Genomic DNA, 21,357 nt, shown 5'->3' on the forward strand with positions numbered 1-21,357 from the left:
ATTCTGAAGTTTCAGAAGATGACCAAACCATTTCCTTTCCAATTCCCAGAGGCAGATAGGGATTGACAGCAAGACTGCAGTACATCATTAGAGAATGAAAAATCATTTCAACATTGTTAGAACAATACATCTTACTTTTACAAGCTGAACTGCCATTTCAGCATGGAAATCAAATTTACAGCAAGCTTCAGGTACCATTTATTTACAGATATTTTGAATATTTCCTGTGTTGCTAAACCCTTTATGAATGTAGGCTCTGTTCTCCAAGTATTACAGAATGAAGGATTTCTGTACAAAATTGATTAAAATCTGCAACACGTCTTTGCTGTGAATAGAATTTTGCACAAGACATCCATGATGGATGTCCAGGAGTTAAATTAAGCTCCTGCATGAAATAATACCAGCCAAATAATGACTTCACAGAAGAAACTGTCATTCATCTTACATCAAAGATCTGGCCTTTTGAAGGAGCAGCTCACAACAACTCTCACCATTTCAATACATCAGCTTCTAAACTTCTGCCATAATTGACCCATTTTGAAGCCTGCCTTATCTCTACAGAGCCCAAGAAATATGTCTTCCCATTATCTTCAGAACAGAGGATTTTTGTTGTTGTTTCCCCAACACTGCCCACCAGTGATTTCAGTACCCACAGGGTTGGTTATCATGCCACCTTGTGCAGGTCAGAGATGGGCAGCAAGAACTGGGACCCCTTTACATGGTACAGCTAAGCACCACAAAGGACAGAATACAACACTTTTGTGTGTTAAATATACATCAGATAATTAGCAGCTGCACTCATATTTAGTGAAGCATGTACGAACACGTATTGAAGACGAACATTTTCTATTTTTACCTGGTCTTAGTGTATACAGGCCTTTCACAATGTTTGCCATGGTTGACGGAGTTATTTGAAACGGTGTTGACTGAGCTTCCAAAAGTAAAGCTGAAATAAAATTAAGGGAAGTACAATTAGCCATCTTTCTAATAAATACTAGGGTCTTACTCATATTTTTATATAGAAGAAATACAGCAGTTGTGCTTTTTGTTGTTGTTATCAGATGTCCTCAAAGGAAAGAGCCAGGTATCTGTTTGACAACTGAATTCTCAAGGATAATAAAACAATCACCTTCATACAGAAGTATTCTGTTCACATAAAGTAAGGAATGAAAAAATGAGTTATTTCACATTTTCACCTTTTCAGAGAGATAGCAGGAGCTGTGAGGAAAAACCAAGCAAGCAATGGCTTTAAGTATTCAGATACAGAACAGAAGTAAACAATTTATTTTTAGAAGCACTCTCATACTGAGAGCATGGTAAACACCTGGAGATTCACACAAATCCCCGCGATGTATTATTTACCAGCTTGCCTATAAAACTAAGGCTGGATTGAAAGCCTATGAATGAAGTACAAACAGCATAGAAAAAAATGCAGAAATTAAATAACAAAGTTGTTTGTTCTTTTAAACAAAAGTGACCCTTTCTATTTTATTCTTGGTATCCCCTGTAGTAAACACTGCATTAATTCCATCTTCCTCTAGTGGAAAAAAAACTGTCAGTAGCACGTTTGGTGTTTATATGATGCTATTCAAACATTTATACTGCACTGTATTTGTTTGAGGTATGGACTTACATCTGAATTATAAAAACACACACAAAAAATAAAAATCAATATGGTTTGAACCAACCGCTGCCTCTCAATTTTTATGCCTCTCTGAAGCATCTGAGCAGTACATAAACCCTTTTGTACCCGGTATGCAAAGAAGACTGTTACAAACCTTCCTAAACGGCATCTCCTGTGCTTACACACTAGAGACTTTGGTTTTCAAACTTCAGAGCTTCTCCAGCTCTGTCTTCTGTACCTGCCACTACAGGACTTAGCACAAGAAGAATCTTCGAAATTATGTTTTTCTCCTCCTGAAACTGTGTAAGTGGCTCATGAAAGAGATTACCACAGAAAGTATTTTTCCTAAGCTCTCATCCCAAGTAATCAAAGTTGCTATATTTAACCATTATAGATTAATTTATTTTACACAGAACTATCTTAGAAGCGCTCCTTTCAGCTGGAGCCTTGATGGGTGAGGGTCTGTGATTTGTTTTATAATGATGTATTTACAGCCTATTTGCCAAAGATTCTCCAAACAGCCTCCTAGCAGCCAAGGAAGTTACATTAAAAACGTGCTAATGCTTTGTAAGGAAGATACGTAGACACTCGTGCACAATCCATACAATGCGTATATACAAACACACATATTTTTGATTAACTTCACTACTAGCTTCACTAGTAGATCCGTACAGTATCCAAAGAACTGTACATTTGTTCTTCAAATTATGTCCTAAAACTGTAACAACTTGCTTAAAATAAGCCTCAGAATTAATAGTGACTCCAGACCACAAAGTCAATTAAACAACACTTGAATTTTTTAAAAGATGTTAAAAACCAATTAAACTAACATAGCCTCTTGCCTTTCCTTCTGTTAAGCTGAGAACTGCGCTTTCCAGCAGCATCCAAGTTCTAACTAGCAAAAGCAATTGAAAAAGACTTCAGAAGCTGTAATTGTTTATGTACAAGACATACTGTGGGAGAGAAAAAAGCTACTCAGAATTGCTCTGGGCACAAACCCAAGCATTAAAGGAAGCTTTACATAGCATAGCCAACTATAGGGCACCTGACTGCTTCGATACCCCAGAGTAAAAGGAAAATTGCAGGCCGTCCATATTCCTCATACGGATGGAACCTAAGCTATGGTGCCTATAGCACGACCACACTTTCACATGTACTGTCATCTGTCAGAATTTATATTTTTTTTGAAAAATAATATTGGAAAAAGTAGGCAGAGAAAAAAATTATGGCATATCAAAGACCAGAGATGATGATCACACCAGACTGACTGCCCCCCTCACTCCTCTCAGCCTGTAGTCCTGTAGTCCTCAGCCTGTAGGGGACACACGAGGGCTGCAGGATGCTCCACTGTTCTTCCTCCCTTCCAGAAGACGAAATCCCCCGCAGCCGCCTGCCAACATACTCTCACAAGTGGTCCCTAACACGTTCAAGGTGCTGCCCAACAGATTTAATTGTGTAATAGTTTAAGAGGAGAGTCTGCACTGTACAAATAGCTCAACATTATAAACATGCAATAGCATTTACCAATTTATATTAAGCTAATGTTCACCCACAAAACTAATTTCAATTGCGATCCTATCAGATAACGCATGAACAGGTGTATTTGCAAAATAAAGCAAGTAAAATGAGCAGCCACTTGTTTCTATTCTGGATTACTGACCATATCACCCAGCATTAGGAAGGTTCATGAACAGAAATGTAAGTGGATGAATTTACCTGGAGATCACTCCTACAGAAATACCTTCACACGTTATTGCAGCTTTGAAAATCAAGATTTCTCATCTTCGTTTCTGGCAACTGCATACACCGCATGCCACAACGCAAGTTTAAATTGCTCACTCCTTCCTGATTTACGGTCATAAATACATCATGATAGCATCATACTCAGCAAAAGTACTGGCATATATTTAATGTTTCTCAATACAAAAAGGAAAGCTAAAAGAATATGCTACTCATGACACCATACAGCATAAACTGTCACAGAATCACAGACTGGCTGAGGTGGGCAGGGACCTCTGTGTCCCTCTGGTCCCACCCCTGTCCCAGCAGGGCCACCCTGAGCTGGGTGCCCAGGGCCACTTCCAGGCAGCTTTGGGACATCTCCACAGCCTCTCTGACAAGCTGTGATGGGGCTCAGCCACCTGCACAGCATGGACAGGCTTCCTGATGTCCTGAGGGAATCTCCTGGGCTCCAGTTGGTGCCCACAGCCTCTTGTCCTGGCACTGGGCAGCACCAAAAACAGCCTGGCACCCTCTCATTTAATCCTCTCAAACCGGGGGGGAAGGCTGCGTATTCCAGCCAACACCTTTTCCAAAAGCTTGGTACCAGTACAGAAGGATGAGTAACACTACTGCAAGGACAGATATTTTCAGGGTGATTTCTGTGAGAATGAATAAGAATCCAAATTTTTGTGGACAGATCTGAAAAATGCAGGTTGACAGAGTAAAGTGTAAATACACAGATGAAAGTGGAACTTCTTTGCACAGATATTTGTTTTCAGCTTTGCAACGAAACCTAACCACTTCCTACCCAAACTTTCACTCCTGTATTACTTCTTAAGAGTGTCACTTAAACTAAGCTGTGCCAGTCACACCGAACTTAGCTATGCTATTTTACAGTCTTATGCTTGCAAAAGACTTTCAGATACAAAGGCTTTGGCTCCTGGTTTTTGTTTGTTTGTTTGTTTTTTAAGCAATTAATGAGACTCCCCAACACTGAAGCTGCAGACTCCTTCGACCTCCTGCCAGGAGCAACACCTGCAGCACCCGAAGACAGCAGGGTGAGGCAGAGTCACACCGAACCTCAGATGAATGACAGTGGTAATGACACCGCGATGCGATCTGACCACCTCCGCAGTGTTTATGAACTAAGACTGCATTTTACAGACTAAGTAACCAATATGTAAAGAAGTTAATTACCCTGCAAATAGTCTTGAAAATTACTCATGGCAAAATCAAAGAAGAGAAGTGTGGGTTCCCATGATGAAATGCTTTGAGTGCAGGAAGATGCAAGATGCTTTGAAACACCGTTACGCTGAGGGAAGACAATAGCCTTAATGGCCTCAGGATTTTTTTTTTGAGGAACAGTGGATGGGAGTAAATATGGCAGTAAACAAGGTGTGAGCCTGCAGCACTTCAGGTACCCTGCAATGACTGAGTTACTCCCCCACTCCACACTGATGCTGATGTAGCCTGTCACTTAATGAAGGTTTAAGCTACTTCATAATTACAGTGGGGTACCTGGGGCAAGACCAAGGACCCCAATAATTACAGGAGTAGCAGATGACGAGTTCAAACTCATTTGGTTCATAACTCAAGATTTACTTGCAAAAAAAACTAAGAGTTAACTAATAAAAAAAAAAAAAAATAGTCTCTTTCCACATTCCTTTCAAAACAGGTATTTGGTTTGGCAAACATAATTTTTCCTGGGAGAGTGTTAGCTCACAAGATCTTTCCTCCCTTTGCAATAATCTAATAGAACTTCAAGACATTCGAATAAATCGTACTTAAATATGGCTTAGGCAGATGTGTTCCAAATTGTAATTATTTAACCATGCTCTTAAAATTAAAGTCTTCAAAAGCAGAACTGATTGCTTAACGAAGCTGTGAAAGAAAAATTAATTCAGGAGGTTTTTATCCCATTGCACAAAGTGTGCTCTAGTACCTCTAGTCATTCTAATATTTATATAATATTTATGTTATTTTGCAGAATAACAGCTCTGATATTCCCACAGAACTCGAGCCCTTACACAAATGTACATGAGAAATACAGGGAGGAAGAGCAGTAGCCAGGGAGCTATTGCCAGTGCTCTGTTTAAACAAGACTTACCTGGCACTTTTGCCCTTCGGAATACCATCAGAACACACAAAGCCAAATCAATAGCATAACAAATTACCTTTCCATCAGCCGAATCATATTTGGTCCATCTGACCACCCTTCTACTTCACCTCAATGATGCCATTCACCTTGGCTTCTGAATCCCAGTCTTTAATCCCAAACCCCGTCCATGCAAAGCACTTGGCTTCACCTCTCACAAGCCAAACGCAACGAACCAGGAAGGGAAGTGCTGGGATTGGAGCCCCCACCGTGTGGATGTGGGTGGTTGGTTTGTGTTTGGCTTGTTGTTGGCTGGCTTGTGTTTTGTTCCGTAGACCTGCTGCCTGGTTTCCTACTTAATTATCTAATGAAGCTTGATCACATATTACCTTTTCATTGCTTTAACCCCAGCACAATGTAATAGCATCGTTCAGTTGGTGGGGACCTACAAAGATCATCAAGTCCAACCACCTGACCTCTTCTGGGCTAACCAAAAGTTAGCCCTTCTGATCCCATTAAGGGCATTACCATCAGTATTATTGTACATGATCCTATTAAGGGCATTACCATCAGTATTACTGTACGTGTTAACCGCTGATCTAGAACTTTAAAAGCCTTCTGCATGGAATTGACCTTCCCTCTGGCTTAATCCTCCCATTTGCAGTTAGATCAAATCCCTCCTGATGCTGCATCTGCATTATCTTTTTAAAGGAACTAAAATAAGATCTTGCCAACTTAAATGCTTCAGAAGTCTGAAATAAGTTAAAATGTAGGAGAGAGAAAATCATCAAAATTTAGATTTATAACTAAGCACTTGCCACTAGGCATTTTAATGAAGCCACAGATTACTTTTAAAATATTCATTATATAGCCCAAAAGCTTTATTAAGTATCTAATAAAAATGCTACAAGCTAAAACTTTCAAGTCTTAATCACATGGAAAACATTCAGTGTTGTAACAAGTATAAATATGAAAAGCAAAGCTATAAATGGAGAAATGTAGACCTTTGGTTTTCTCTAAGTGGAGAGGTGATATTTTCCCTGTTTACAGTTTTATGCAGGCTTATTGAAATGCAAACATTCTTCCTATTTCTTCGCTGAGGAGCCAGGTTAAACATGACAGCCATTTCTTGAGAATAAAATTTTTGATTAAAAAATGTCCTTGCTTTGTGGCGCTGCAACTTAATCACAGTGAAACAAGTAAAATAAGAAATGCTTCTGCAACTTTCTAAAATAACTTGGTACTTCAAGTGCAAGTTTAGTTCAGTGACCTAATTTGTGTTTAGATTAAGCATTGCTTAAAGAATCTGAGGGTATTTTATAATACTTGGTAACAGTACTTTTCTCGGTGTGGTTACACTACAATTACTTAGCCCTGTCAAATCCCAGTACCATTTCAACAGAGTTGTTATCACCCTGAAACTGGTGAGTGTGGTTCGCATTTATTCCATCGGGTCTGCAGAGCACAGCAAGTATAAAAAAGATCAGTAGCTAAATAACTTAATCTATATTGCCCTTGAGAATGCAGAGATACCCTCTGAGGTCAAAGAACAGGCTGACATTAACCTGTCAATTCAACGTTTTCATGGAGGAATGGCTGATTATCCCGCAACAGCAGAGCCACAGCACACTGGGAAAGAAATAGAACATAACAGCAACTCTTTTTCACTGTCAATTGTCTGTGTCCACCAGTATTTGGAAGGAAGAGTATGGGAGCTTTTCATGAAGAATTCCAAAATAAATTGTCTCTGGAAATGTATTTATATACACATGCTGTTTTAGGGTTTAGAAGGGAAGTTTGAAATGGAGGTGATGGGATTACACCGTTCGCCTGCACAGAGTAGGCCAGGCATTAAACATTGTGAACCAAACCACAATTCTGTAGACGCATAAAAAATTAAAGTGACTTCAGCAAATAATTCAACATTAAATGCATCCCTTCACCACGTCTCAAGAAGGACCTTTGGTTTTATGTTACAAAAAAACCCAAAATCTCATAGAATCTACTGTCAAAAGCTGATGGATCAACAGCCATATAGCTGGGGAAAAAAAGGTGAATTAGCTTTTTGTTGTAGAGGAATTCTACCAGACATCAGCCCATTTGAGTCTGGTACAAATACACTGGAATGGATCAGTGTTTTCTGCTGGTGCTCCGATACCTTCCTTCATTTTTAAGGCCCTCAGGAAGGAATTTTCTCATCTCATTTCAGCTATTGAGACACCCAGGCTGACTCTTCAGCAAGTCACTCCACAGGCAAGTATTGCTCCTTTTTTTCTTTTCTTCCTGTTTCAAAAAACCATTTTATTTTTCCCTATCAAACTTAGGAAGAAATACAGTTTTATGAAGGTGGCAGACTAAGGTTGTGCGGATCCTCTTCTTGTATTGATTTCTGCACACAGGGAAAAAGTAAAGCAGTGTCTAGTGGCAGAGCAACATCTGGTATATTACAGAAGGAAAGAGCCTCAGCAATGAAGTGGGGGTTTTGTGTTTCCTTTTTTTTTTTTTTTTATAAATATATCATACCGCTTCTGCCATCACAGTAGTCACTCCGTGTCTCTGAGAGCAAAATAATCATGAATTCAAATGCTTGAGGGCACACTCCACATCAATGCTTTAGTGCAGGTTAGGAACGTACTTCTGAAGCAAACTCACTCCTTGTCCCCACTTACTGCTCCTCGGTTCGTAGGGCAGTCGCCTTGGAGCACAGTAATTTCATTCTTTATGTAAGATTAACCAGATGTGTTCAAGATATCAAATGGCATTCTGTCCACAGGAACAGGTATTAGCAAGCCTGAGGTAACACTCTCCAAAATGCACATCAATGGGCACAATGGGTCCTCAACACCAAAATATTGGTGTTTCACACTCTAGATCTGATCCCTTTACACCATGTCACCTGTTAACGTTGATATTGCCTAAACTGTGCAAAGAAACCTTCAGTTCTTCCTACAGTAAAATACTGATATAAAAAGGCTGTGGGCAATGGTTTCTGTAAGAACCAGAAAAATACAGTGTTCCTCCAGTTGTCAGGGGATTTTCTGTCCTGTTTGTGGATCAAGGTGATGGCAGGCTGTTTCTTTCATGCAAGCCATTTGAGATCCATATCAAAACGGAGAAAAAAAAAAAGAGAGATGCCAGCTAAAGGAGAGGAAAAGTCAACTAATCCATCTTGTTCTTGTCTAACTGCCAAAGGGTGAAGCATGGGGAATAAATAAAGTCCAATACACCAACCTAAGCTGTACAGGCTACGAACCTGGCATCAGTCAGTCCTTCTCTCAGCCTTCTGCTCTCCCGGGGAGAAGGCTGATTGTATTCACAAACACTAGATATGGAACGTAATGGTGCAAGGCGTTATGTCACAGCAGTAAGCAGCCAAAGAGATAAGGGTCCCTTGCTTCACTGATGCTAACAGGTTTCTGGAGGTCACAATACACATCTGTTAACAACCTAGGTGTGCATGTGCTGGCACACCCTCCCTGCGTACCCACAGCATAAACACACAAGTCTCTGCCAGGGAAACACCTTCCCTGCTACCTTCATCAATGCCCAACAGTTACAGCCTCATTCACTGTCTGTAATTTTGTACTGGATTTGTACCTGTTGCAACCAAACAGGACAACTGCACAACTTCATCATCAGAAAGCTGTTAGGAGACTTTTTCAACTTTCAGGTGAACTCCTCTGGTACCTCTCAGAAAGCAGCAATAGAAATATCTATCCTAACAACTTGTTAGAAGCAAATTTTTTTGCAACACAAATGGCCCTTCTCTTGAACCATACCTCCACCACCAACAAATAAAAAAATTAAGAAAATGGAGCAGCAGTTTTCCCTTCATTTTAGCTGAATCTCAGTGACATAACTGTGTGTGCGCCTCTAGCTTCTGGAAAGGGAAGAGGGGCAATTCAAACTCTTAAGTGGGAACCAACTCATCTACCCACCAAGCAGAAACTACAGCGCACTGTTAATAGATAGCTTCTTTCATTTGTTAAGGAACGAGCCTGTTTGGGGCACCCACCCTGAGGTCTCCAAAAAGAGCAGAATAGCAGTTACTTACAACCACCCTCTGTCACTGAATTTTACCTGTCGCATGTACTAGAAATAGAGTTTCAGGAGCCGTTACCTATTTTCACCACATTTAAAGTTTGCAATAATTCCAGACACAACCAACCAGGGCACTGAGATTACAGTTCAGGAAACCCTCTTCTGCAGTCAGTGACACAAGGACACAGTCAAACAGCGGCCTGAGGACAGGCACACAGTTTGGAATTTTACTGCTTACAGCAACCTCATGCAGGGATCTCGAAGGAGCACAGACAACATTCTCCTCCACTCCTTTCCTACAGACAAGTAGGTATTATCTGCTTTTTTATTTTTAAACATTCCTGTAAATAAGATGCTACGTCTTTGCTTGTTACATTCACTTGAGCGGTTCTGCACATAAGAACGTCTCCCAAGCCATTTCATACAGCAGTCTTATCAGCAAGAGGCAGCTTCAGACTTCATAAGGAAAACCATCAGGTTATTCTCATTTAGTTCCTATGTATCCACTTTAATTTGAAGAGCACTGAGCTGATAAACATGTGCAAGTGCAGAATTATTTCATAAAACCACAGCCGTGTTCATGGATCTGCGTACTATGTAATTGTTCATATATTTACTTCAGCTGCTCAGAAGTGCTCTATTTTTTTTTTGTTCATATTTCCTCCAGCCACACAGCACAAGGGCTAGGACCTACCAATAGCCTGAGCAGTATCAAGCACTCAGAACAGATCTGTGATACACTTCTTTGCTGACACTTTTTTAAAATTTGAAGTAGAGGAGGAAGTTTTACTGATATAAAATGAAGCTGAAATTTACTTACAGTCCTTCCTGAACAACTTCACATGGAAATGCCAGCTTCCAGGCTGACCAAATGACGAGATATTACAAACCAAAACCCCCACCTACAAAAAACTCAGTAACAATTTCAAGAGCAAGAGAAGATATTCTCTTCCTCTAAGCCTAGATCACAAACTGCTAGAACTTTTTCCTAGAAAAAAACAAAGAGAAGGCACGCTTCTTCATGCTGAAGTGGCAGCCGCATCATCCCTCAGGAACTCCCCCAGAATTCAATTTTTGGACACAGACCTCAAATTCCTAGATTTTTATTTCCTAAACATACCTATTCAAAACCTTGTATTTTTTTCTTCAGAATACACTAACACTTTTCTGCTGACGCAAATCTACATCTGATTTTGAAAGACTGTATCACACATACTGAAAATCAGGTCTGAAAGTAAAGTCACAAAACCACGATACATATTCTATTTTCAGAACTCTCTCACTTCTGGAAATGAAGGTAATATTCATCTCTTTTCTGGTAGGAATTTCATGCTAGGGCAGTTGAGAAAATAATATAACTAGAATTTGTCAGCACCTCAGAAGTACTATACTATGTGCTGTGTATCTTCAGTTATTTCGTAGGAGTCTGCTAACAAGTTTGGAATTGTGTTTAGGCATACTTTAACTCAATTTGAAGAGCCTATTATTCAATATTTAACCAAGTCAGATCACAATTAAGAGTTTATGCAAGTCCTAAGAGTAAAACCGATAACTAAATACCTTAGCTTTAGTAAGTTGGAAGGCTAAAATGAAATCCAAGCACAGTGCTTATTAAATAATACTCTGCATACACAGCAACGCAGCAGGTGAGAGTACGTTTTCGTTTTTCAATTTCTCCTTTAATTTTACTTCTGCAACTAACACAGAGCTAGGAACGGTATATCATTTTTTCCCCCTCCATAACCACAGGTCTTTTCCTTTCCTTGCAATGGATTACCTGTAATTTCTGTTGGATTCTTGTATTACAATTCCCATAGAACTAACTGCGTAGCAACACACATCTGACATTACTTAGTCAAATCTTCAGAATATAAAAGCGTGACCTTTGCTTTCCTCATCGAAAAATCACATTCGTATTTTCATTGCCTGGAACACGTACGCACTAAAATTAAATCTAGCAACATCAGTTGCATTTTCCATGACCCCACTGGAGGAATCATCTCACCAGGTTTCACAGAACTGTTAAACATCTTTGGCCCTAAATAAAACATCAGGTGATAGGTGGGCATTCCTCATCGACCTGCCATTACCTAGGCGATCTGATCATGCCTCAGAGATTTTTGTAGGAGACTTTTCCAGATGGCAAGAACAAGATGGCATTAAACTGCTCATTCATCATTCTAGTGTACCAGGTTCCCTAACCTTGTTCACCCATCCCTCTCCCAGGATAGCAGGTCACACAGGCCCTAAAAGACACAGCAAAGATGTTTTCCCCAGGCCCTTCACTGGAAGAAGGATATTACTGGCCAAACAAAGTGAAAGGTAAAATAAAACTTGACTCTTATCACCCATCATTTGGTATTTTCTACTTGCATTAACCCATTGTCTCCACTTAGAAGCTGCTCTCAGCATTATGCCGCTCACCAACTAGCTGGGAGCATACCGTGGCAAAAACCCCAGTGACAGCACAGTTCTTGGGCCAAACAAATTCTTAATAATCTCTGTCATTATTTTCATAATGAAATTAAGAAGTGACAGCATAACTAATATTTTATTGTCTTGCTGCTTATGTTATAACCACAGGACATACGGAAAAGATACTGGTCTCCCCCAAATACTCAAGCAACCCTGACTTCACACAAAATCATATTTTAAAAATAAAACTGTTAGGATGTGCCGTATTTGTTCACATGGTATATCAGAAGTTACTAATCTGGTAATGAAGGCTTAATTTTAATACACTTAATTTTCAACTCGTAATGAAAAACAAAACAGAAGAAACAGGTTTCCTTCCTACGACTTCAAAAGGAATTTGTATTTCAGCCCTCTAACCGTTTGCCATTTTCTCTCTGTTTGCCGTAGATTTCTGCAATACCTGAAACCACTGCAGTTTTCCAGACTCCCATTATAAGAAAAATTCAATAAGCTTACTTACGCATTAGGTTGTAAATGTGCTTTTCTGCAACATGTTCCGTAAACAGCTTTATAAGGTCATCTTTTAAGTCTCTGTTAAGCTTGGTTTCTATGTAAAATTTATTCTGGAAAACAAGACAGAAATTTTCAAGATTGTTTCTCATAACACAAAATAAAGTTAAACTTTTCCCCCCGACTAAAATAGCTCAAAATTTAAAAACTATTGAACATTTGACCTGCAAAGTGCTTGGTGCCTGCATTTGTATTGCATAGAACAGTCCTGTACAACAAAAGCCATGTATTTAAAATTAACAATGCATGTGGTACGACTGACATTAGTAATTATCTACAGATGTGCTTTAAAAAAAAACGTATCTACTGATACACCTCAATATTAAGTCAGAGGAATCTATAGAAAAACACATCATTTTAGAACATTACGGAAGCTGTAATACCAAAATAGGGCTAGATATCATGTTTATAACAACAAAAAACCTTTTTACCAATGCCTAGAAGTGATTAAGCCATTAAAACAGGTATGTTACAGTAATAAATCATCAGTAGAGCTATCCACTTCTGTGGTTCATTGATAATCCCAGAGGACAAATACATAAAATGATCAAACTGCAGAAATAAGCAATATACACAAGCCCATACAAAACTAACCTACATTAAAAAATTGGGGATTCAATTTTCTTGGCCCACTCATCATTAATAAATTCATCTCCTTAGCCCTCAGAGGAAATTCTATTCATCAGTTCCTTGAGGGGCTTTAAATCTAATGGACTACTTGGTACTACTCCTCAATTCCAAGCCTGCAATTAATAGCAAGATTAGTTGCCTGTATTTTATTTATAAGTGAATTTTAAATAACTAAAAAAAACAGTTGTTTCAAGATAGATCTCCTATCACTTCAATACTGACATGGAAATAGACCAACTGAATTCATCTGGACACCTTTCATTATAAAGAGGTGCATATAGATATTAACAGAAAACCAACTTCATCAGAAATTCCGTACTGGAACACTCAAATAATAGATTTACTGGGGGAGAGAGTATCTTAACCCTCAGAGCAATCACTACATTCTATGTAAAATCCATACTCGTAAGCATTAACAGAACTATATACATAGCATAATAAGCTTTGCATGCTGAAACCACTCACATTTTCAAGGCAAGCATTCAGCATCAGGTTTTGGTTTTGGATTGGATTGGGGTTGTTTTTGTTTATTTTGTGGGTTTTTTGTCTGGGTGGTTAGTGGCTTGTTTGTTTGGGTTGGTTTGTTTTTTTTAACCTTTCATGAAAACTGAACCTGTTAGAAGCAAGGCAGTCCTAACAGACTAACTTCACCTCTTTTTTTTTTGCTCAATGGTTAATTGTCATTGCAACCGAAATTCACAGTAACAGAAGTTCTCTACGTTTTCTAGGAAGTGTTAAGCTACACACTGTGCTTCACCAGACCTGACTCCCTATAAAGCACTTCTACCTCCAGCTTCCTGGCTTTGTGCCACCAGGCACCCAGCAGCTACCGATCTCAACCAGAACGGGACAGGACCAAACTAATTCATCTTATGAGGTGAGCTGACAGACGAGATGCACCCAGCTAAGGAAATAACTTCTTTCCTTCTCTTCCTGTCCTCAAAACCTTCTTACATTAGAGACACTTGTCAATGACATGCAAACAGTGATGATTTTTTTTTTCACGACTTGAAAAGTTTGTACCATAGGTTTCCTAACTAGAAAATCAACAAAATAAAGAGTAATTTTAAGTAGAAGAGTCATGACACAGTAGTTATGGATAGAACAACTGTAAAATATTTCATTTGCACGGATTTAAATGAATGATGAAAAATAAACTAAAATAGGTACTTCATTTCCAATCCAGACTGCTGAAAGGAAACAGCAGAAGAGCTGTCAGCTTCCCCCATTTTTGCTAGTGGAAACACAGGAACATTTTTCATGCGAGATTTCACTAGTTGGGTCATATCAGTATTTCTTGAAAAGACTGCCAATGTCACCTAAAGATTTAGCAGACAGGTAAAAAGTACCTCTACCAATACCTGAGTAACTCAGGTATGACAAACATTTCTTCTAGAAAACGCCATAAAGCCATCTGGCAAACATTATAAAATGGGATGCTGCTAATGCTGGTAAAAGGGGAGCAAAGAACACTTCAGAGCCAAATAACCTAAAAGAATGCTCATTACCTCACCCATATACACACACACAATGCCCTCTAGCTAATAATAAGCAAAGCACAGTGCCACCCACTAAGAACAGTAACATCTCAGAGGTAACGAAACAAGTTCTAATCTCAACTATCCAAAAACTACAGGGCTCGCAAGTATTAGGCTCATTTCAGACCGCAAAATAACTGATTTTCAACTACCTCTCTACATTTAATTAGCGATTAAGAACCTATTACCTCCTAAATGCTGATTTTAATTTTTCTTGAAGTAGAAATGATTTTTATTCTTTCATGTGTGCAGAATACTGTCCTACTTACAGCCCAAGCATATAGAGTAACGTCGCTCAGGTTTATAAAGAATACAGAACACAACAGTTATTTACTAGGAATTGCTCTGTGGAATAAAGCATTACGTGCAGACTTCCAGTTTTGTTCGCTTTATCTGTGGCTCTATCCAAAATCTTTTGAAGAGGCTTAAACCCACTAGATCTTGGAGGGAAAAAGTATTTTGGATCTCCAGCCTTCCTTAAAATGCACCACGTAGCAGCAGCGGATGGAAAAATCCATCACCATATGAAAACCATTCCTAGCAAAAGAAGGAAAAAGAACTCTCCCAGCAAGTCAGCCCCTTCAACCATCACTCCAGACCTTCGTCACCCCATACAAGCTGGTTAAGAGACCCCCTTCCCTGTATTTCCACCATTGAAATAGCAATATGGCTTGGTAAGTGTCAGTGGAGAGAAGCGTTGCTGTTTGTTTCAAACACACAGGACTGAACCTAAAGCAAATTGCAATGCCTCTTGCAGCAGCTGAGAGACAACAACATGTCCCAGTTGTATTAAAAACCTTTAAGTTTTCTTTGGTTTCCTAGATTTTTAAATATGTAATTGAAGTTCTCCTAAGCAGTAATATAAGCATCCTCTCAGAACTAGCTTTATCAGTGCAGCTGATAAAGGCACCCCTGTCCGTGGCAGAGGGTTGGAACCAGATGCTCTTTAAGGTCCCTTCCAACCCCAGCCATTCCGTGATTCTATGATTCCGTTCTCTGAACTCAACAACCTTGGAAACTCCCAACTAAAACAACTACATCACTGCCAAAAAAGGAAAACCTCGCAATTTCTGATAAAAAGGCAGAGTCCGACAACTTGGTCCACTTCATCCCAAAATACTTTGAAAGAACCTATGAAAGTAACGGCAAAGCTGTAATTTATATTATAGAGTAATTAGGCTTTCACCTCTAGTAATCACTTAGTTACCGTATTTTCTTGTCTAAATAAAGGAAACTGCTGCTGCATGAGGGAAAACTTAATTAGATACAACAATGTAGGGCTGCAAGTGACTGTGCATACAAGTACTTCCAAACGCATACAGAAAAACTAAGAAAGGAAAACATTTTTTGTCCTTTCTTTTCCAAGATATCTTCCACGTCATGTGCAGTCACTAACTCTCAGGCCTGTTGAATTAAGTCACTTGAATGAGAAAATGTGTGCAGGAATAGAGTTTTACTGCGTTAAAGACATTCAATTTAAAATAACAAAAACAGAGCACTTGCACTTCTTTTGGATCTCACGGAAAACTAGCAAACAAAAAAAAAATACTAGCCAACTCTTCATTGTACAGATCTGTTTATTACTCACCAACCATTCTATGTTCACGTATCAGTTAGACTCAAACCCTAAAAATTAAAAAATGAGGGAATACCAGACACTTCTCATTAGAGGACACCACAGTTGCGTACAAAGAAGGATACGGAAATCTGTTCAGCAATTATACCTTGTCTAGCCATATAGGTAAGGCTTATAATGATAAAAATGGCCTTGATTATGTCTATCATGAACCTTCTTTTTGATGTTACAGGTTCTGCAGTCTTAATCGTTAAAGATTTGTTGACCTCTCTGATAGAGGAACCTCTGTGACCGAGCTGAGCATTCAGTAAAAGTACACACAGAACAGCTTATCTCCGTTTGTAAACGGATATTAAATTCTGAGACCGCTTAAACACCTGCCTGCAACAAGTCAAGTACATAGAGGCAGAAAAATGGCTAGCTTCTAAAAATGCCAAATGCAAGAAGGAAAAAGTCTCTCCCTTGTTATTTCATTATAGGAACTGCAAGAAAAATAAAAATCATCACCATGAACACATCCCCTTGCTTACAAGTGAAGCTGTAGCAACTGGATTTCATTCTGTATAAACTAGATAAAGGCTAGATTAGAAGAAACCCAGCTGAAGAAAGACAACTTTCTGGTATAAAGCAACAAATTTGTATGACGCTGTGCTGAAAGACTAGCAAACTTCTTCAAGTACAGCCACAAAAAATACAAACCTTTCTAAAAGATATTGCTTCTCAAACTTCAGGACGCTACCAATGAGAATAACTTTTTGTTAGGTTAAATAACCTAAATATATGTATTTTTTAAGATGCTTCTTTCCTAAAGGACAATTTTTTATTTATTTTATTTACATATATATATATTATTTCTAAGCAATGCCGATGCAAGGGCCATTTCTGGGAGAAGGGCAGAAGGGCAAATTCCAAGCTTGAGTTATTCATTACCATAAAAAAGCAATCAAAATCTTGGCATTTTGACAAAAGTCATGCGGATGACAGGCTTCTTCAGAGGTACAGAAGACTTCATAAAGTACATAATCTGCACGACAAACAGTTATAGTTAATGGGTTTTGAACCTCTACAAGTATGCCTGACATAGCTATGAAAATAAGTTTGCCTTCATCCTCTCAACATTCTAAATTGCATTATCAACTGACACATTTACAAAAAAACATTTATTCCAGGCAGAAGTCCTTGGCTGTCTAGTCTGAATTTGTGCAATTTAAAGCAAGAAAATCATCTTTGTAATCTGCCCAAACTACCAAGCCAACGTATAACTAGCCAATAAACTATCTCAAAAAGATATAAATAGTAGCCTACTTGGGAAGGCTTTTTTCCAATCAAAATAAAAATCATTCCCAAGAAAGAAATATCAGGGCAGAAAACCAGTTGCGAAGCTCTGCATTTAAAAGAATGGCCTCCCCTTCTCCCCACTTGATCAGAACTCTAGGTTATGTAGGTGGCAAAAGCAGGCATGGATCCTAAGTTCTGTAAGAAAAACCATTATAGCTGCAATTTACTCTTTTCACTTTCAGTCAGCATCTTGCGTACAGACATATGTTATTTGAAAAGAATTTTCTAAAACTTACCATATATATGAAAAGAGGCACAATGCTCTGCAATGCTCCCATATACTGTCCAAGAGCTACGTTAAATCTTTCAATATAGAGATCTGGAGGGCTGGCCTGCAAGAAACCGTAAAAGTCAGGTTGTCATTTGAACAAGAGAAAGATCTGGAACAGCATGGGCTATGCTTTCACGGCAAACACCAAGACCTACCAAGTACCTGATACACTAAACCTACACAAAGCAAGCCACACATCATTCCAGAGTTTCTGCTATCACTCCCTCCAGCAAGACCAGTTCTCAGCAGTAAGAGGTTTCTGCTGAGGACTGCGTGTCAGTGCCTAGCTAAAGGTGCATTGGATAAGCAGTACAGCATGCCGAGGACAAACCTGTATTTAGCGTATGCAAATGCAAGCAGTTATTAAAGAGCAAACATTCTTTTTGAAAAAGCTGCCTGTCAGGGTCCACAATGAGATTTCATCGAGTGCTCTGGTGTGTGCACTGATCCCCCCGTGGGCTCCTGCTCCAAGACAGCAAGGTGACGTTAGGCAGCTGCTTGGCACCCGAGCTGACACACAGCACATCCTCCAGCTCCAGGGAGCACTGTCCTGTACAGAAAGCATTTCTGAGTTTCAGCTGGGTCACCTAAGGCAAGGCAAATATTCAGGGTGTCGAGCAATGTCTTCAGATAGACAGAGGTCTGCATCTGGAATCCCACACAAACCCGACTGCAGGCCTCCATGTCACAGCACTGACATGCAGCCCCAAGCAAAACGCTGCCGTACAAAACCTGGAAGTGCCAGCTTTAGGGCAGGCACCACAGTGACAGCGCTGCTATTTTCTGTGTAAAGTACCATCATTCTCAAAGAAAAAAATAAGGAAGCTAAAAAGATTTATTCTGCAGCAAGCCAAGTTAAATTGAGAGGGCAAGCAGGAAAATGGGAAGCACTAACCACAGCTTGTTTCATAACTGCCTGGTTCACAACGCCGGGGAGCCACATTAGAGCATTCAGGAGTGCACTTACTCAGCCAGGGATGGAAGCGGAGCTGGGTTAAAGTGTTCCTCCACTTCTCCCCGCACCATGCCTAGCTGCTCACATACAGCGCTCTGCTGCTGGCCACCTCCTGCCTTCCCTACCGTGCTCCCTCCGGAGGCAGGAGGGATGAGCTGCCGGAGCTTCTGCTGCTCAGGGCCCTGCATGCACCCCAGGACAAAGTGCTGCCTGCTAACAAGAAGCACACCTTCTCTTCTCTTGCAGCTATTTCCTTTCCTACAGCACTATGCAAGAAGAGGATGAAAAATGCAGCAGCAACCCAAACCTTGCGAGAAAACAAGCTCAAAGATTCTTCTCAAGCCAAAGCATCTGCGCTGTGAGGAATGCTCCAGGCTGTCGGCACCTTCAGCACCTTACGGGAACTTCCAGCTCTCATCTTTTAGAGGCAGATTTTTCAACCTTTGTGTGGACATTCAAGCAGGGGTCCTAATAACATGGTTAAGAGTTCACACTGACTTTTTGCTCCATTAAGTGCTCTCAACCCATGAAACATTTTTCCTCCACGTTAGCTTACTTAGCTTCTCTTCTTAATATGCTTGATGAACACGTGGGTAATTCTCACAGCAAACGCAGATACAGAACAGACATTTCAGAAAGGAAAGCAAAACTGGCAAAGGAATAAAGAATGTTATTCCATGTGTCGTTGCCAAAGGTTGTATCTGGTTATTCCTCATTTTGATCATCAGTTTTTAATCTTTTTGCAGATGCAGTTCTCAGGGGCGGCCAAACAAATTTTAGTTCAAAATTCCAACAACCTATAGAAGTGAGCTCCAGGTTCTCCCTTTCATATGTAATTACACATACAATTTGTTGCAAATCACAGGCAGTGAAATCTGCATTTCTAAGCAATGTGTATTCTTGCTTCTCTCCTTTCTAACCTCAACTTCAAATACGGTTATACTCTGATTTGTAACGACTCCGTATACAACTTAGAAGATTAAAGAAAAAAGAAAGTTCTATTTCAAAGAACACATCAAACAAACGGAGACAATAGCCTGACACAGGGCGCTGCTCTTCTCACACTGAGTTTGCACTCTTCATTTTAAAGAAAAAGACTGGAGTTGTCTGGACAGTAAAGACTTTAGTTGCATGTGTAGCCCCTATCCCATGGAATGCATCCAGCTTGCTGTTCCTTTTCACAGGAGACATTAAGGTTTGATACCTTTTTCCTCCACAGAAACCCGTTCACTCACTTCACAAAGCCTGTGTCCCATTGAGAGAGCAGTTTTAAGAGAGAAAAACAAATTCACACCCAACCATCTTCTGGGAACAACCTCAAGCCTTCAGAGAATACCTCAAGTTGTTGACCTGTTGGCTACCTCCACCCTACAGCCAAGCAGAAAACAACTGCTCTGGGTGAAGACGAGGAAGTGGGAGAGAAGTCCTAAAGCTGCAGGGGAGGCACTCACTAGCATCAGGCAAAATGCTCAGCCCTGGTCTGAACCTCTGGAAAGCAAAGCCATGACCTTAACATATCTCATGCTGACAGAGCAGTTGCTGTTGAGTTTTATTTTTCTGACTGTGTTTTGTGACAACCCTCACAACCCCGCAGTGAAGGCACTAGCAAATGGGCACTGCTCAATTCTTGTTTCCTAAGAGAGAGCTTGACAATCAAACACTCCTCGATTATTGTTTGATATGTAAACTTAAGGGCAAAAAAAAACAACACATAGGCCAAAGAGAGCTCAGTAACAGTGTTTTCACAGGTCATCTGTGAATTTCTGTACTCTGCGTGGGGAAAACAAACATCTCGCTGTTTTCTGCTCATTAGCGTGTCATTGTAGGGCTGCTCAGAACTGCCAGCCTGATCTCAATTACTTGTTTCACCAGAAGAACTTCCTCCACATACTTATGTTCACATTATTAAGACATAGTGGGACTAGCTTTATATAAACTAGAGTGGGACTAGCTTTATATAAACTACATGGATTTTATAAACAACCAGGAGTGCATGGCACCAAGCTGAATGTTTGCTATCATGAGTAAATAGACGTTGCTAAGATTATTCTATTAAATCAACACCATTAGAGTAGACATGCATTTAAAATCCCTATATATTCTGCCATAGCTATTATAAATTAAAAATAAAAAGGAGAAACTGATTATACTAAGATTTATTTTTTTAACTCTTGGTCTTATTAGTCCAGGAACAACAACACATCCGTTCAGCTACTTTAGTTATAGACGGGGGGAAAAATTTAACGAAGACATTGACTCCTTACAACCCCCCCGAAAATATTAAGTCTTTAAAAACCACTCCTATTGTACCTGAGGGACATATGAAAGCAGCTATTCAAACAGAGAAAAAAATGTGCTGCTAGCCTAAGGTTGTCTTGAAAGGAAGAAAAACCTTCATTCCTCCACGCCCCACTCTGAATCCCATCCATCTGACAATTCAGTCCCTTTGTCAAGAGCGTCTATATGGGGAAACAGCTTAAATCCTCTCCTACAATTGCTCTCATCTACCACTCGTAGGGTTAAGAACAGTTCTCTAGTAGTAATCATTTCACATGCCTGCTCACAGGAGCAGTGAAAGCCTG

The 21,357-nt window shown here is 39.7% G+C and overlaps 1 protein-coding gene across 2 annotated transcripts in view; it reads right to left on the minus strand.

Annotated features, from left to right (window-relative positions):
* Positions 1-21,357, minus strand: part of CACUL1 (CDK2 associated cullin domain 1) — a 48,376-nt gene that overhangs the window by 9,832 nt on the left and 17,187 nt on the right. For both annotated transcript variants that reach the window (XM_035329946.1, XM_035329947.1), the window contains 3 exons: positions 17,786-17,881; positions 12,418-12,520; positions 857-946 (listed from right to left, as the gene is read on the minus strand). In XM_035329946.1, coding sequence (XP_035185837.1) covers positions 857-946; positions 12,418-12,520; positions 17,786-17,881 — 289 coding nt within the window. The remainder of the gene's footprint in view (positions 1-856; positions 947-12,417; positions 12,521-17,785; positions 17,882-21,357) is intronic.

Source organism: Oxyura jamaicensis, chromosome 6, assembly GCF_011077185.1.
Source record: "Oxyura jamaicensis isolate SHBP4307 breed ruddy duck chromosome 6, BPBGC_Ojam_1.0, whole genome shotgun sequence".
NCBI classification, from domain to species: domain Eukaryota; kingdom Metazoa; phylum Chordata; class Aves; order Anseriformes; family Anatidae; genus Oxyura; species Oxyura jamaicensis.